This window comes from Lactuca serriola, chromosome 9, assembly GCF_051521515.1.
Source record: "Lactuca serriola cultivar US96UC23 chromosome 9, Lser_US96UC23_V15, whole genome shotgun sequence".
Classification (NCBI taxonomy): domain Eukaryota; kingdom Viridiplantae; phylum Streptophyta; class Magnoliopsida; order Asterales; family Asteraceae; genus Lactuca; species Lactuca serriola.
Window position 1 is genome coordinate 159894761 of NC_136416.1, and position 11071 is coordinate 159905831.

Sequence of the window (11071 nt, forward strand, 5' to 3'; positions counted from 1 at the left end):
AAGCAAAAAATGAAAAATGTGGTGACATGTGATGAGATGCACCAGAATCCAATATCCACAAGGATGAAGGAATACCTGACGTGTTGGATGAAGACAAACCTGAATGAGACATGGAAGCTGACATGGCAGTTGGATTGGTAGCTAAGAACTGTCTGAACTGCTTAAAAATCTGTGGATCCAAGGCTGATGGTGGTGTGAAATCTGTTTCATTCTCAACTGAAGGTGTAGCAGCAGCGTACTGTGCTGGCCTAAAAGATGAAAAAGAGGGACGTGACTAACCAGAAGACTTGTTCTGCTGTGAAGACTGAGAGTATGCTGGTGATCTTGTTTGTTGTTGCTGTTGATTTCCCTTGCTTGTCAGTAAAGGACAATTTGCCTTCCAATGGTTTTTCTTCTTACAGAAAGCACACTCATCAAATGCAACTCTCGGACGATTTTGGTTCGAAGATTGGGTTCGTTGTGAAACAGCAAAGACAGCAGGAGCGGCTGTCTTGGGAGCTTTGTCAACATGGGACTTGATACGAGTTTCTTCAGCAATCAACTCGTGAACAACCGAATCAACAGTGGGAAGAGGTGTACGATGCAAGATTGATCCACGTAGACCTTCAAAATTTGAATGTAATGTCATCAAGAACTGAACCAAACGTTGCTCTTCCCTTCTATCAATATAAGGCTTAAAAGCCTTCAACACATCAGGTTCTGTAAGAGCTAACTGATCCCACAAATCCGACATAGATGCATAAAATTCCTGAACACTAAGATTGTTCTGTTGGAGGGCTCGAATATCAAACTCTAACTGATACTGCTTTGCAAAATTAGACTGAGTATACAACCTAGCCAAGTGATCCCAAACCTCCTTTGTCGTGTCATACTTCGCTAACTGAGTACCAATAGACTGGATGACATAATTATTAATCCAAGTAATGATCTTGGAGTTATCAGTCTCCCATGAATCCAGTAAGGTTTCATAATTAGCGGCCTTCTCATCTGTTGGTTTCTTCTTGTCACCTGTAATAATCCCCCACATAGTCTTGCCCCGCAAGAAATTTTTCATAACATAACTCCAATAGGCATAGTTTTTGCCATCAAGTTGAATACTAATGGACTGAAGAGAATCATCTCTTGGGGCCATATTTCAATATCAGTCAAATAGTAAATACGAGTAGTAGCAAAAAAATGATCAAGATCTCGAAATCAACAAAGCTAGACGAAAACGAAACCCTCAAAACTGACAAATGAACAAATCAAACCAAACCAAATATAGAAACGAGCAAAAAAGGCATACCCCAAAATTGCAATGATGACAATGAACAGTACACGTGAATAGTGCCGATAAATAGTAACCGTGAACAGTACTCGTCGATGAACAGTGTCGATGAACAGTAACTCCGATGAACAGTAATCGCGCGATGAACAGTAACTCCGATGAACATTAATCGCCGATGAACAGTAATCACGAACTGAACCAAACGTTGCTCTTCCCTTCTATCAAAATTTGAATGTAATGTCATCAAGAACTGAACCAAACGTTGCTCTTCCCTTCTATCAATATAAGGCTTAAAAGCCTTCAACACATCAGGTTCTGTAAGAGCTAACTGATCCCACAAATCCGACATAGATGCATAAAATTCCTGAACACTAAGATTGTTCTGTTGGAGGGCTCGAATATCAAACTCTAACTGATACTGCTTTGCAAAATTAGACTGAGTATACAACCTAGCCAAGTGATCCCAAACCTCCTTTGTCGTGTCATACTTCGCTAACTGAGTACCAATAGACTGGATGACAGAATTATTAATCCAAGTAATGATCTTGGAGTTATCAGTCTCCCATGAATCCAGTAAGGTTTCATAATTAGCGGCCTTCTCATCTGTTGGTTTCTTCTTGTCACCTGTAATAATCCCCCACATAGTCTTGCCCCGCAAGAAATTTTTCATAACATAACTCCAATAGGCATAGTTTTTGCCATCAAGTTGAATACTAATGGACTGAAGAGAATCATCTCTTGGGGCCATATTTCAATATCAGTCAAATAGTAAATACGAGTAGTAGCAAAAAAATGATCAAGATCTCGAAATCAACAAAGCTAGACGAAAACGAAACCCTCAAAACTGACAAATGAACAAATCAAACCAAACCAAATATAGAAACGAGCAAAAAAGGCATACCCCAAAATTGCAATGATGACAATGAACAGTACACGTGAATAGTGCCGATAAATAGTAACCGTGAACAGTACTCGTCGATGAACAGTGTCGATGAACAGTAACTCCGATGAACAGTAATCGCGCGATGAACAGTAACTCCGATGAACATTAATCGCCGATGAACAGTAATCACGAACTGAACCAAACGTTGCTCTTCCCTTCTATCAAAATTTGAATGTAATGTCATCAAGAACTGAACCAAACATTGCTCTTCCCTTCTATCAATATAAGGCTTAAAAGCCTTCAACACATCAGGTTCTGTAAGAGCTAACTGATCCCACAAATCCGACATAGATGCATAAAATTCCTGAACACTAAGATTGTTCTGTTGGAGGGCTCGAATATCAAACTCTAACTGATACTGCTTTGCAAAATTAGACTGAGTATACAACCTAGCCAAGTGATCGCAAACCTCCTTTGTCGTGTCATACTTCGCTAACTGAGTACCAATAGACTGGATGACAGAATTATTAATCCAAGTAATGATCTTGGAGTTATCAGTCTCCCATGAATCCAGTAAGGTTTCATAATTAGCGGCCTTCTCATCTGTTGGTTTCTTCTTGTCACCTGTAATAATCCCCCACATAGTCTTGCCCCGCAAGAAATTTTTCATAACATAACTCCAATAGGCAGAGTTTTTGCCATCAAGTTGAATACTAATGGACTGAAGAGAATCATCTCTTGGGGCCATATTTCAATATCAGTCAAATAGTAAATACGAGTAGTAGCAAAAAAATGATCAAGATCTCGAAATCAACAATGCTAGACGAAAACGAAACCCTCAAAACCGACAAACGAACAAATCAAACCAAACCAAATACAGAAACGAGCAAAAAAGGCATACCCCAAAATTGCAATAATGACAATGAACAGTACACATGAATAGTGCCGATAAATAGTAACCGTGAACAGTACTCGTCGGTGAACAGTGTCGATGAACAGTAATCGGTGAACAGTAACTCCGATGAACAGTAATCGCGCGATGAACAGTAACTCCGATGAACATTAATCGCCGATGAACAGTAATCACGAACTGAACCAAACGTTGCTCTTCCCTTCTATCAAAATTTGAATGTAATGTCATCAAGAACTGAACCAAACGTTGCTCTTCCATTCTATCAATATAAGGCTTAAAAGCCTTCAACACATCAGGTTCTGTAAGAGCTAACTGATCCCACAAATCCGACATAGATGCATAAAATTCCTGAACACTAAGATTGTTCTATTGGAGGGCTCGAATATCAAACTCTAACTGATACTGCTTTGCAAAATTAGACTAAGTATACAACCTAACCAAGTGATCCCAAACCTCCTTTGTCGTGTCATACTTCGCCAACTGAGTACCAATAGACTGGATGACAGAATTATTAATCCAAGTAATGATCATGGAGTTATCAGTCACCCATGAATCCAGTAAGGTTTCATAATTAGCGGCCTTCTCATCTGTTGGTTTCTTCTTGTCACCTGTAATAATCCCCCACATAGTCTTGCCCCGCAAGAAATTTTTCATAACATAACTCCAATAGGCATAGTTTTTGCCATCAAGTTGAATACTAATGGACTGAAGAGAATCAACTCTTGGGGCCATATTTCAATATCAGTCAAATAGTAAATACGAGTAGTAGCAAAAAAATGATCAAGATCTCGAAATCAACAAAGCTAGACGAAAACGAAACCCTCAAAACTGACAAATGAACAAATCAAACCAAACCAAATATAGAAACGAGCAAAAAAGGCATACCCCAAAATTGCAATGATGACAATGAACAGTACACGTGAATAGTGCCGATAAATAGTAACCGTGAACAGTACTCGTCGATGAACAGTGTCGATGAACAGTAACTCCGATGAACAGTAATCACGCGATGAACAGTAACTCCGATGAACATTAATCGCCTATGAACAGTAATCACGAACTGAACCAAACGTTGCTCTTCCCTTCTATCAAAATTTGAATGTAATGTCATCAAGAACTGAACCAAACGTTGCTCTTCCCTTCTATCAATATAAGGCTTAAAAGCCTTCAACACATCAGGTTCTGTAAGAGCTAACTGATCCCACAAATCCGACATAGATGCATAAAATTCCTGAACACTAAGATTGTTCTGTTGGAGGGCTCGAATATCAAACTCTAACTGATACTGCTTTGCAAAATTAGACTGAGTATACAACCTAGCCAAGTGATCCCAAACCTCCTTTGTCGTGTCATACTTCGCTAACTGAGTACCAATAGACTGGATGACAGAATTATTAATCCAAGTAATGATCTTGGAGTTATCAGTCTCCCATGAATCCAGTAAGGTTTCATAATTAGCGGCCTTCTCATCTGTTGGTTTCTTCTTGTCACCTGTAATAATCCCCCACATAGTCTTGCCCCGCAAGAAATTTTTCATAACATAACTCCAATAGGCATAGTTTTTGCCATCAAGTTGAATACTAATGGACTGAAGAGAATCATCTCTTGGGGCCATATTTCAATATCAGTCAAATAGTAAATACGAGTAGTAGCAAAAAAATGATCAAGATCTCGAAATCAACAAAGCTAGACGAAAACGAAACCCTCAAAACTGACAAATGAACAAATCAAACCAAACCAAATATAGAAACGAGCAAAAAAGGCATACCCCAAAATTGCAATGATGACAATGAACAGTACACGTGAATAGTGCCGATAAATAGTAACCGTGAACAGTACTCGTCGATGAACAGTGTCGATGAACAGTAACTCCGATGAACAGTAATCGCGCGATGAACAGTAACTCCGATGAACATTAATCGCCGATGAACAGTAATCACGAACTGAACCAAACGTTGCTCTTCCCTTCTATCAAAATTTGAATGTAATGTCATCAAGAACTGAACCAAACATTGCTCTTCCCTTCTATCAATATAAGGCTTAAAAGCCTTCAACACATCAGGTTCTGTAAGAGCTAACTGATCCCACAAATCCGACATAGATGCATAAAATTCCTGAACACTAAGATTGTTCTGTTGGAGGGCTCGAATATCAAACTCTAACTGATACTGCTTTGCAAAATTAGACTGAGTATACAACCTAGCCAAGTGATCCCAAACCTCCTTTGTCGTGTCATACTTCGCTAACTGAGTACCAATAGACTGGATGACAGAATTATTAATCCAAGTAATGATCTTGGAGTTATCAGTCTCCCATGAATCCAGTAAGGTTTCATAATTAGCGGCCTTCTCATCTGTTGGTTTCTTCTTGTCACCTGTAATAAACCCCCACATAGTCTTGCCCCGCAAGAAATTTTTCATAACATAACTCCAATAGGCATAGTTTTTGCCATCAAGTTGAATACTAATGGACTGAAGAGAATCATCTCTTGGGGCCATATTTCAATATCAGTCAAATAGTAAATACGAGTAGTAGCAAAAAAATGATCAAGATCTCGAAATCAACAAAGCTAGACGAAAACGAAACCCTCAAAACTGACAAATGAACAAATCAAACCAAACCAAATATAGAAACGAGCAAAAAAGGCATACCCCAAAATTGCAATGATGACAATGAACAGTACACGTGAATAGTGCCGATAAATAGTAACCGTGAACAGTACTCGTCGATGAACAGTGTCGATGAACAGTAACTCCGATGAACAGTAATCGCGCGATGAACAGTAACTCCGATGAACATTAATCGCCGATGAACAGTAATCACGAACTGAACCAAACGTTGCTCTTCCCTTCTATCAAAATTTGAATGTAATGTCATCAAGAACTGAACCAAACATTGCTCTTCCCTTCTATCAATATAAGGCTTAAAAGCCTTCAACACATCAGGTTCTGTAAGAGCTAACTGATCCCACAAATCCGACATAGATGCATAAAATTCCTGAACACTAAGATTGTTCTGTTGGAGGGCTCGAATATCAAACTCTAACTGATACTGCTTTGCAAAATTAGACTGAGTATACAACCTAGCCAAGTGATCGCAAACCTCCTTTGTCGTGTCATACTTCGCTAACTGAGTACCAATAGACTGGATGACAGAATTATTAATCCAAGTAATGATCTTGGAGTTATCAGTCTCCCATGAATCCAGTAAGGTTTCATAATTAGCGGCCTTCTCATCTGTTGGTTTCTTCTTGTCACCTGTAATAATCCCCCACATAGTCTTGCCCCGCAAGAAATTTTTCATAACATAACTCCAATAGGCAGAGTTTTTGCCATCAAGTTGAATACTAATGGACTGAAGAGAATCATCTCTTGGGGCCATATTTCAATATCAGTCAAATAGTAAATACGAGTAGTAGCAAAAAAATGATCAAGATCTCGAAATCAACAATGCTAGACGAAAACGAAACCCTCAAAACCGACAAACGAACAAATCAAACCAAACCAAATACAGAAACGAGCAAAAAAGGCATACCCCAAAATTGCAATAATGACAATGAACAGTACACATGAATAGTGCCGATAAATAGTAACCGTGAACAGTACTCGTCGGTGAACAGTGTCGATGAACAGTAATCGGTGAACAGTAACTCCGATGAACAGTAATCGCGCGATGAACAGTAACTCCGATGAACATTAATCGCCGATGAACAGTAATCACGAACTGAACCAAACGTTGCTCTTCCCTTCTATCAAAATTTGAATGTAATGTCATCAAGAACTGAACCAAACGTTGCTCTTCCCTTCTATCAATATAAGGCTTAAAAGCCTTCAACACATCAGGTTCTGTAAGAGCTAACTGATCCCACAAATCCGACATAGATGCATAAAATTCCTGAACACTAAGATTGTTCTATTGGAGGGCTCGAATATCAAACTCTAACTGATACTGCTTTGCAAAATTAGACTAAGTATACAACCTAACCAAGTGATCCCAAACCTCCTTTGTCGTGTCATACTTCACCAACTGAGTACCAATAGACTGGATGACAGAATTATTAATCCAAGTAATGATCTTGGAGTTATCAGTCTCCCATGAATCCAGTAAGGTTTCATAATTAGCGGCCTTCTCATCTGTTGGTTTCTTCTTGTCACCTGTAATAATCCCCCACATAGTCTTGCCCCGCAAGAAATTTTTCATAACATAACTCCAATAGGCATAGTTTTTGCCATCAAGTTGAATACTAATGGACTGAAGAGAATCAACTCTTGGGGCCATATTTCAATATCAGTCAAATAGTAAATACGAGTAGTAGCAAAAAAATGATCAAGATCTCGAAATCAACAAAGCTAGACGAAAACGAAACCCTCAAAACTGACAAATGAACAAATCAAACCAAACCAAATATAGAAACGAGCAAAAAAGGCATACCCCAAAATTGCAATGATGACAATGAACAGTACACGTGAATAGTGCCGATAAATAGTAACCGTGAACAGTACTCGTCGATGAACAGTGTCGATGAACAGTAACTCCGATGAACAGTAATCGCGCGATGAACAGTAACTCCGATGAACATTAATCGCCTATGAACAGTAATCACGAACTGAACCAAACGTTGCTCTTCCCTTCTATCAAAATTTGAATGTAATGTCATCAAGAACTGAACCAAACGTTGCTCTTCCCTTCTATCAATATAAGGCTTAAAAGCCTTCAACACATCAGGTTCTGTAAGAGCTAACTGATCCCACAAATCCGACATAGATGCATAAAATTCCTGAACACTAAGATTGTTCTGTTGGAGGGCTCGAATATCAAACTCTAACTGATACTGCTTTGCAAAATTAGACTGAGTATACAACCTAGCCAAGTGATCCCAAACCTCCTTTGTCGTGTCATACTTCGCCAACTGAGTACCAATAGACTGGATGACAGAATTATTAATCCAAGTAATGATCTTGGAGTTATCAGTCTCCCATGAATCCAGTAAGGTTTCATAATTAGCGGCCTTCTCATCTGTTGGTTTCTTCTTGTCACCTGTAATAATCCCCCACATAGTCTTGCCCCGCAAGAAATTTTTCATAACATAACTCCAATAGGCATAGTTTTTGCCATCAAGTTGAATACTAATGGACTGAAGAGAATCATCTCTTGGGGCCATATTTCAATATCAGTCAAATAGTAAATACGAGTAGTAGCAAAAAAATGATCAAGATCTCGAAATCAACAAAGCTAGACGAAAACGAAACCCTCAAAACTGACAAATGAACAAATCAAACCAAACCAAATATAGAAACGAGCAAAAAAGGCATACCCCAAAATTGCAATGATGACAATGAACAGTACACGTGAATAGTGCCGATAAATAGTAACCGTGAACAGTACTCGTCGATGAACAGTGTCGATGAACAGTAACTCCGATGAACAGTAATCGCGCGATGAACAGTAACTCCGATGAACATTAATCGCCGATGAACAGTAATCACGAACTGAACCAAACGTTGCTCTTCCCTTCTATCAAAATTTGAATGTAATGTCATCAAGAACTGAACCAAACGTTGCTCTTCCCTTCTATCAATATAAGGCTTAAAAGCCTTCAACACATCAGGTTCTGTAAGAGCTAACTGATCCCACAAATCCGACATAGATGCATAAAATTCCTGAACACTAAGATTGTTCTGTTGGAGGGCTCGAATATCAAACTCTAACTGATACTGCTTTGCAAAATTAGACTGAGTATACAACCTAGCCAAGTGATCCCAAACCTCCTTTGTCGTGTCATACTTCGCTAACTGAGTACCAATAGACTGGATGACATAATTATTAATCCAAGTAATGATCTTGGAGTTATCAGTCTCCCATGAATCCAGTAAGGTTTCATAATTAGCGGCCTTCTCATCTGTTGGTTTCTTCTTGTCACCTGTAATAATCCCCCACATAGTCTTGCCCCGCAAGAAATTTTTCATAACATAACTCCAATAGGCATAGTTTTTGCCATCAAGTTGAATACTAATGGACTGAAGAGAATCATCTCTTGGGGCCATATTTCAATATCAGTCAAATAGTAAATACGAGTAGTAGCAAAAAAATGATCAAGATCTCGAAATCAACAAAGCTAGACGAAAACGAAACCCTCAAAACTGACAAATGAACAAATCAAACCAAACCAAATATAGAAACGAGCAAAAAAGGCATACCCCAAAATTGCAATGATGACAATGAACAGTACACGTGAATAGTGCCGATAAATAGTAACCGTGAACAGTACTCGTCGATGAACAGTGTCGATGAACAGTAACTCCGATGAACAGTAATCGCGCGATGAACAGTAACTCCGATGAACATTAATCGCCGATGAACAGTAATCACGAACTGAACCAAACGTTGCTCTTCCCTTCTATCAAAATTTGAATGTAATGTCATCAAGAACTGAACCAAACATTGCTCTTCCCTTCTATCAATATAAGGCTTAAAAGCCTTCAACACATCAGGTTCTGTAAGAGCTAACTGATCCCACAAATCCGACATAGATGCATAAAATTCCTGAACACTAAGATTGTTCTGTTGGAGGGCTCGAATATCAAACTCTAACTGATACTGCTTTGCAAAATTAGACTGAGTATACAACCTAGCCAAGTGATCCCAAACCTCCTTTGTCGTGTCATACTTCGCTAACTGAGTACCAATAGACTGGATGACAGAATTATTAATCCAAGTAATGATCTTGGAGTTATCAGTCTCCCATGAATCCAGTAAGGTTTCATAATTAGCGGCCTTCTCATCTGTTGGTTTCTTCTTGTCACCTGTAATAATCCCCCACATAGTCTTGCCCCGCAAGAAATTTTTCATAACATAACTCCAATAGGCAGAGTTTTTGCCATCAAGTTGAATACTAATGGACTGAAGAGAATCATCTCTTGGGGCCATATTTCAATATCAGTCAAATAGTAAATACGAGTAGTAGCAAAAAAATGATCAAGATCTCGAAATCAACAATGCTAGACGAAAACGAAACCCTCAAAACCGACAAACGAACAAATCAAACCAAACCAAATACAGAAACGAGCAAAAAAGGCATACCCCAAAATTGCAATAATGACAATGAACAGTACACATGAATAGTGCCGATAAATAGTAACCGTGAACAGTACTCGTCGGTGAACAGTGTCGATGAACAGTAATCGGTGAACAGTAACTCCGATGAACAGTAATCGCGCGATGAACAGTAACTCCGATGAACATTAATCGCCGATGAACAGTAATCACGAACTGAACCAAACGTTGCTCTTCCCTTCTATCAAAATTTGAATGTAATGTCATCAAGAACTGAACCAAACGTTGCTCTTCCCTTCTATCAATATAAGGCTTAAAAGCCTTCAACACATCAGGTTCTGTAAGAGCTAACTGATCCCACAAATCCGACATAGATGCATAAAATTCCTGAACACTAAGATTGTTCTATTGGAGGGCTCGAATATCAAACTCTAACTGATACTGCTTTGCAAAATTAGACTAAGTATACAACCTAACCAAGTGATCCCAAACCTCCTTTGTCGTGTCATACTTCGCCAACTGAGTACCAATAGACTGGATGACAGAATTATTAATCCAAGTAATGATCTTGGAGTTATCAGTCTCCCATGAATCCAGTAAGGTTTCATAATTAGCGGCCTTCTCATCTGTTGGTTTCTTCTTGTCACCTGTAATAATCCCCCACATAGTCTTGCCCCGCAAGAAATTTTTCATAACATAACTCCAATAGGCATAGTTTTTGCCATCAAGTTGAATACTAATGGACTGAAGAGAATCAACTCTTGGGGCCATATTTCAATATCAGTCAAATAGTAAATACGAGTAGTAGCAAAAAAATGATCAAGATCTCGAAATCAACAAAGCTAGACGAAAACGAAACCCTCAAAACTGACAAATGAACAAATCAAACCAAACCAAATATAGAAACGAGCAAAAAAGGCATACCCCAAAATTGCAATGATGACAATGAACAGTA

The 11071-nt window shown here is 38.8% G+C and overlaps 1 protein-coding gene across 1 annotated transcript; it reads right to left on the minus strand.

Moving 5' to 3' along the window:
• Window positions 1-274: 274 nt before the first annotated feature.
• On the minus strand, window positions 275-1132 carry LOC145076207 (uncharacterized). The gene has a single exon (XM_079022166.1). It carries the CDS (start codon window positions 1130-1132, stop codon window positions 275-277), a length of 858 nt encoding a protein of 285 aa, XP_078878292.1.
• Window positions 1133-11071: the final 9939 nt, after the last annotated feature.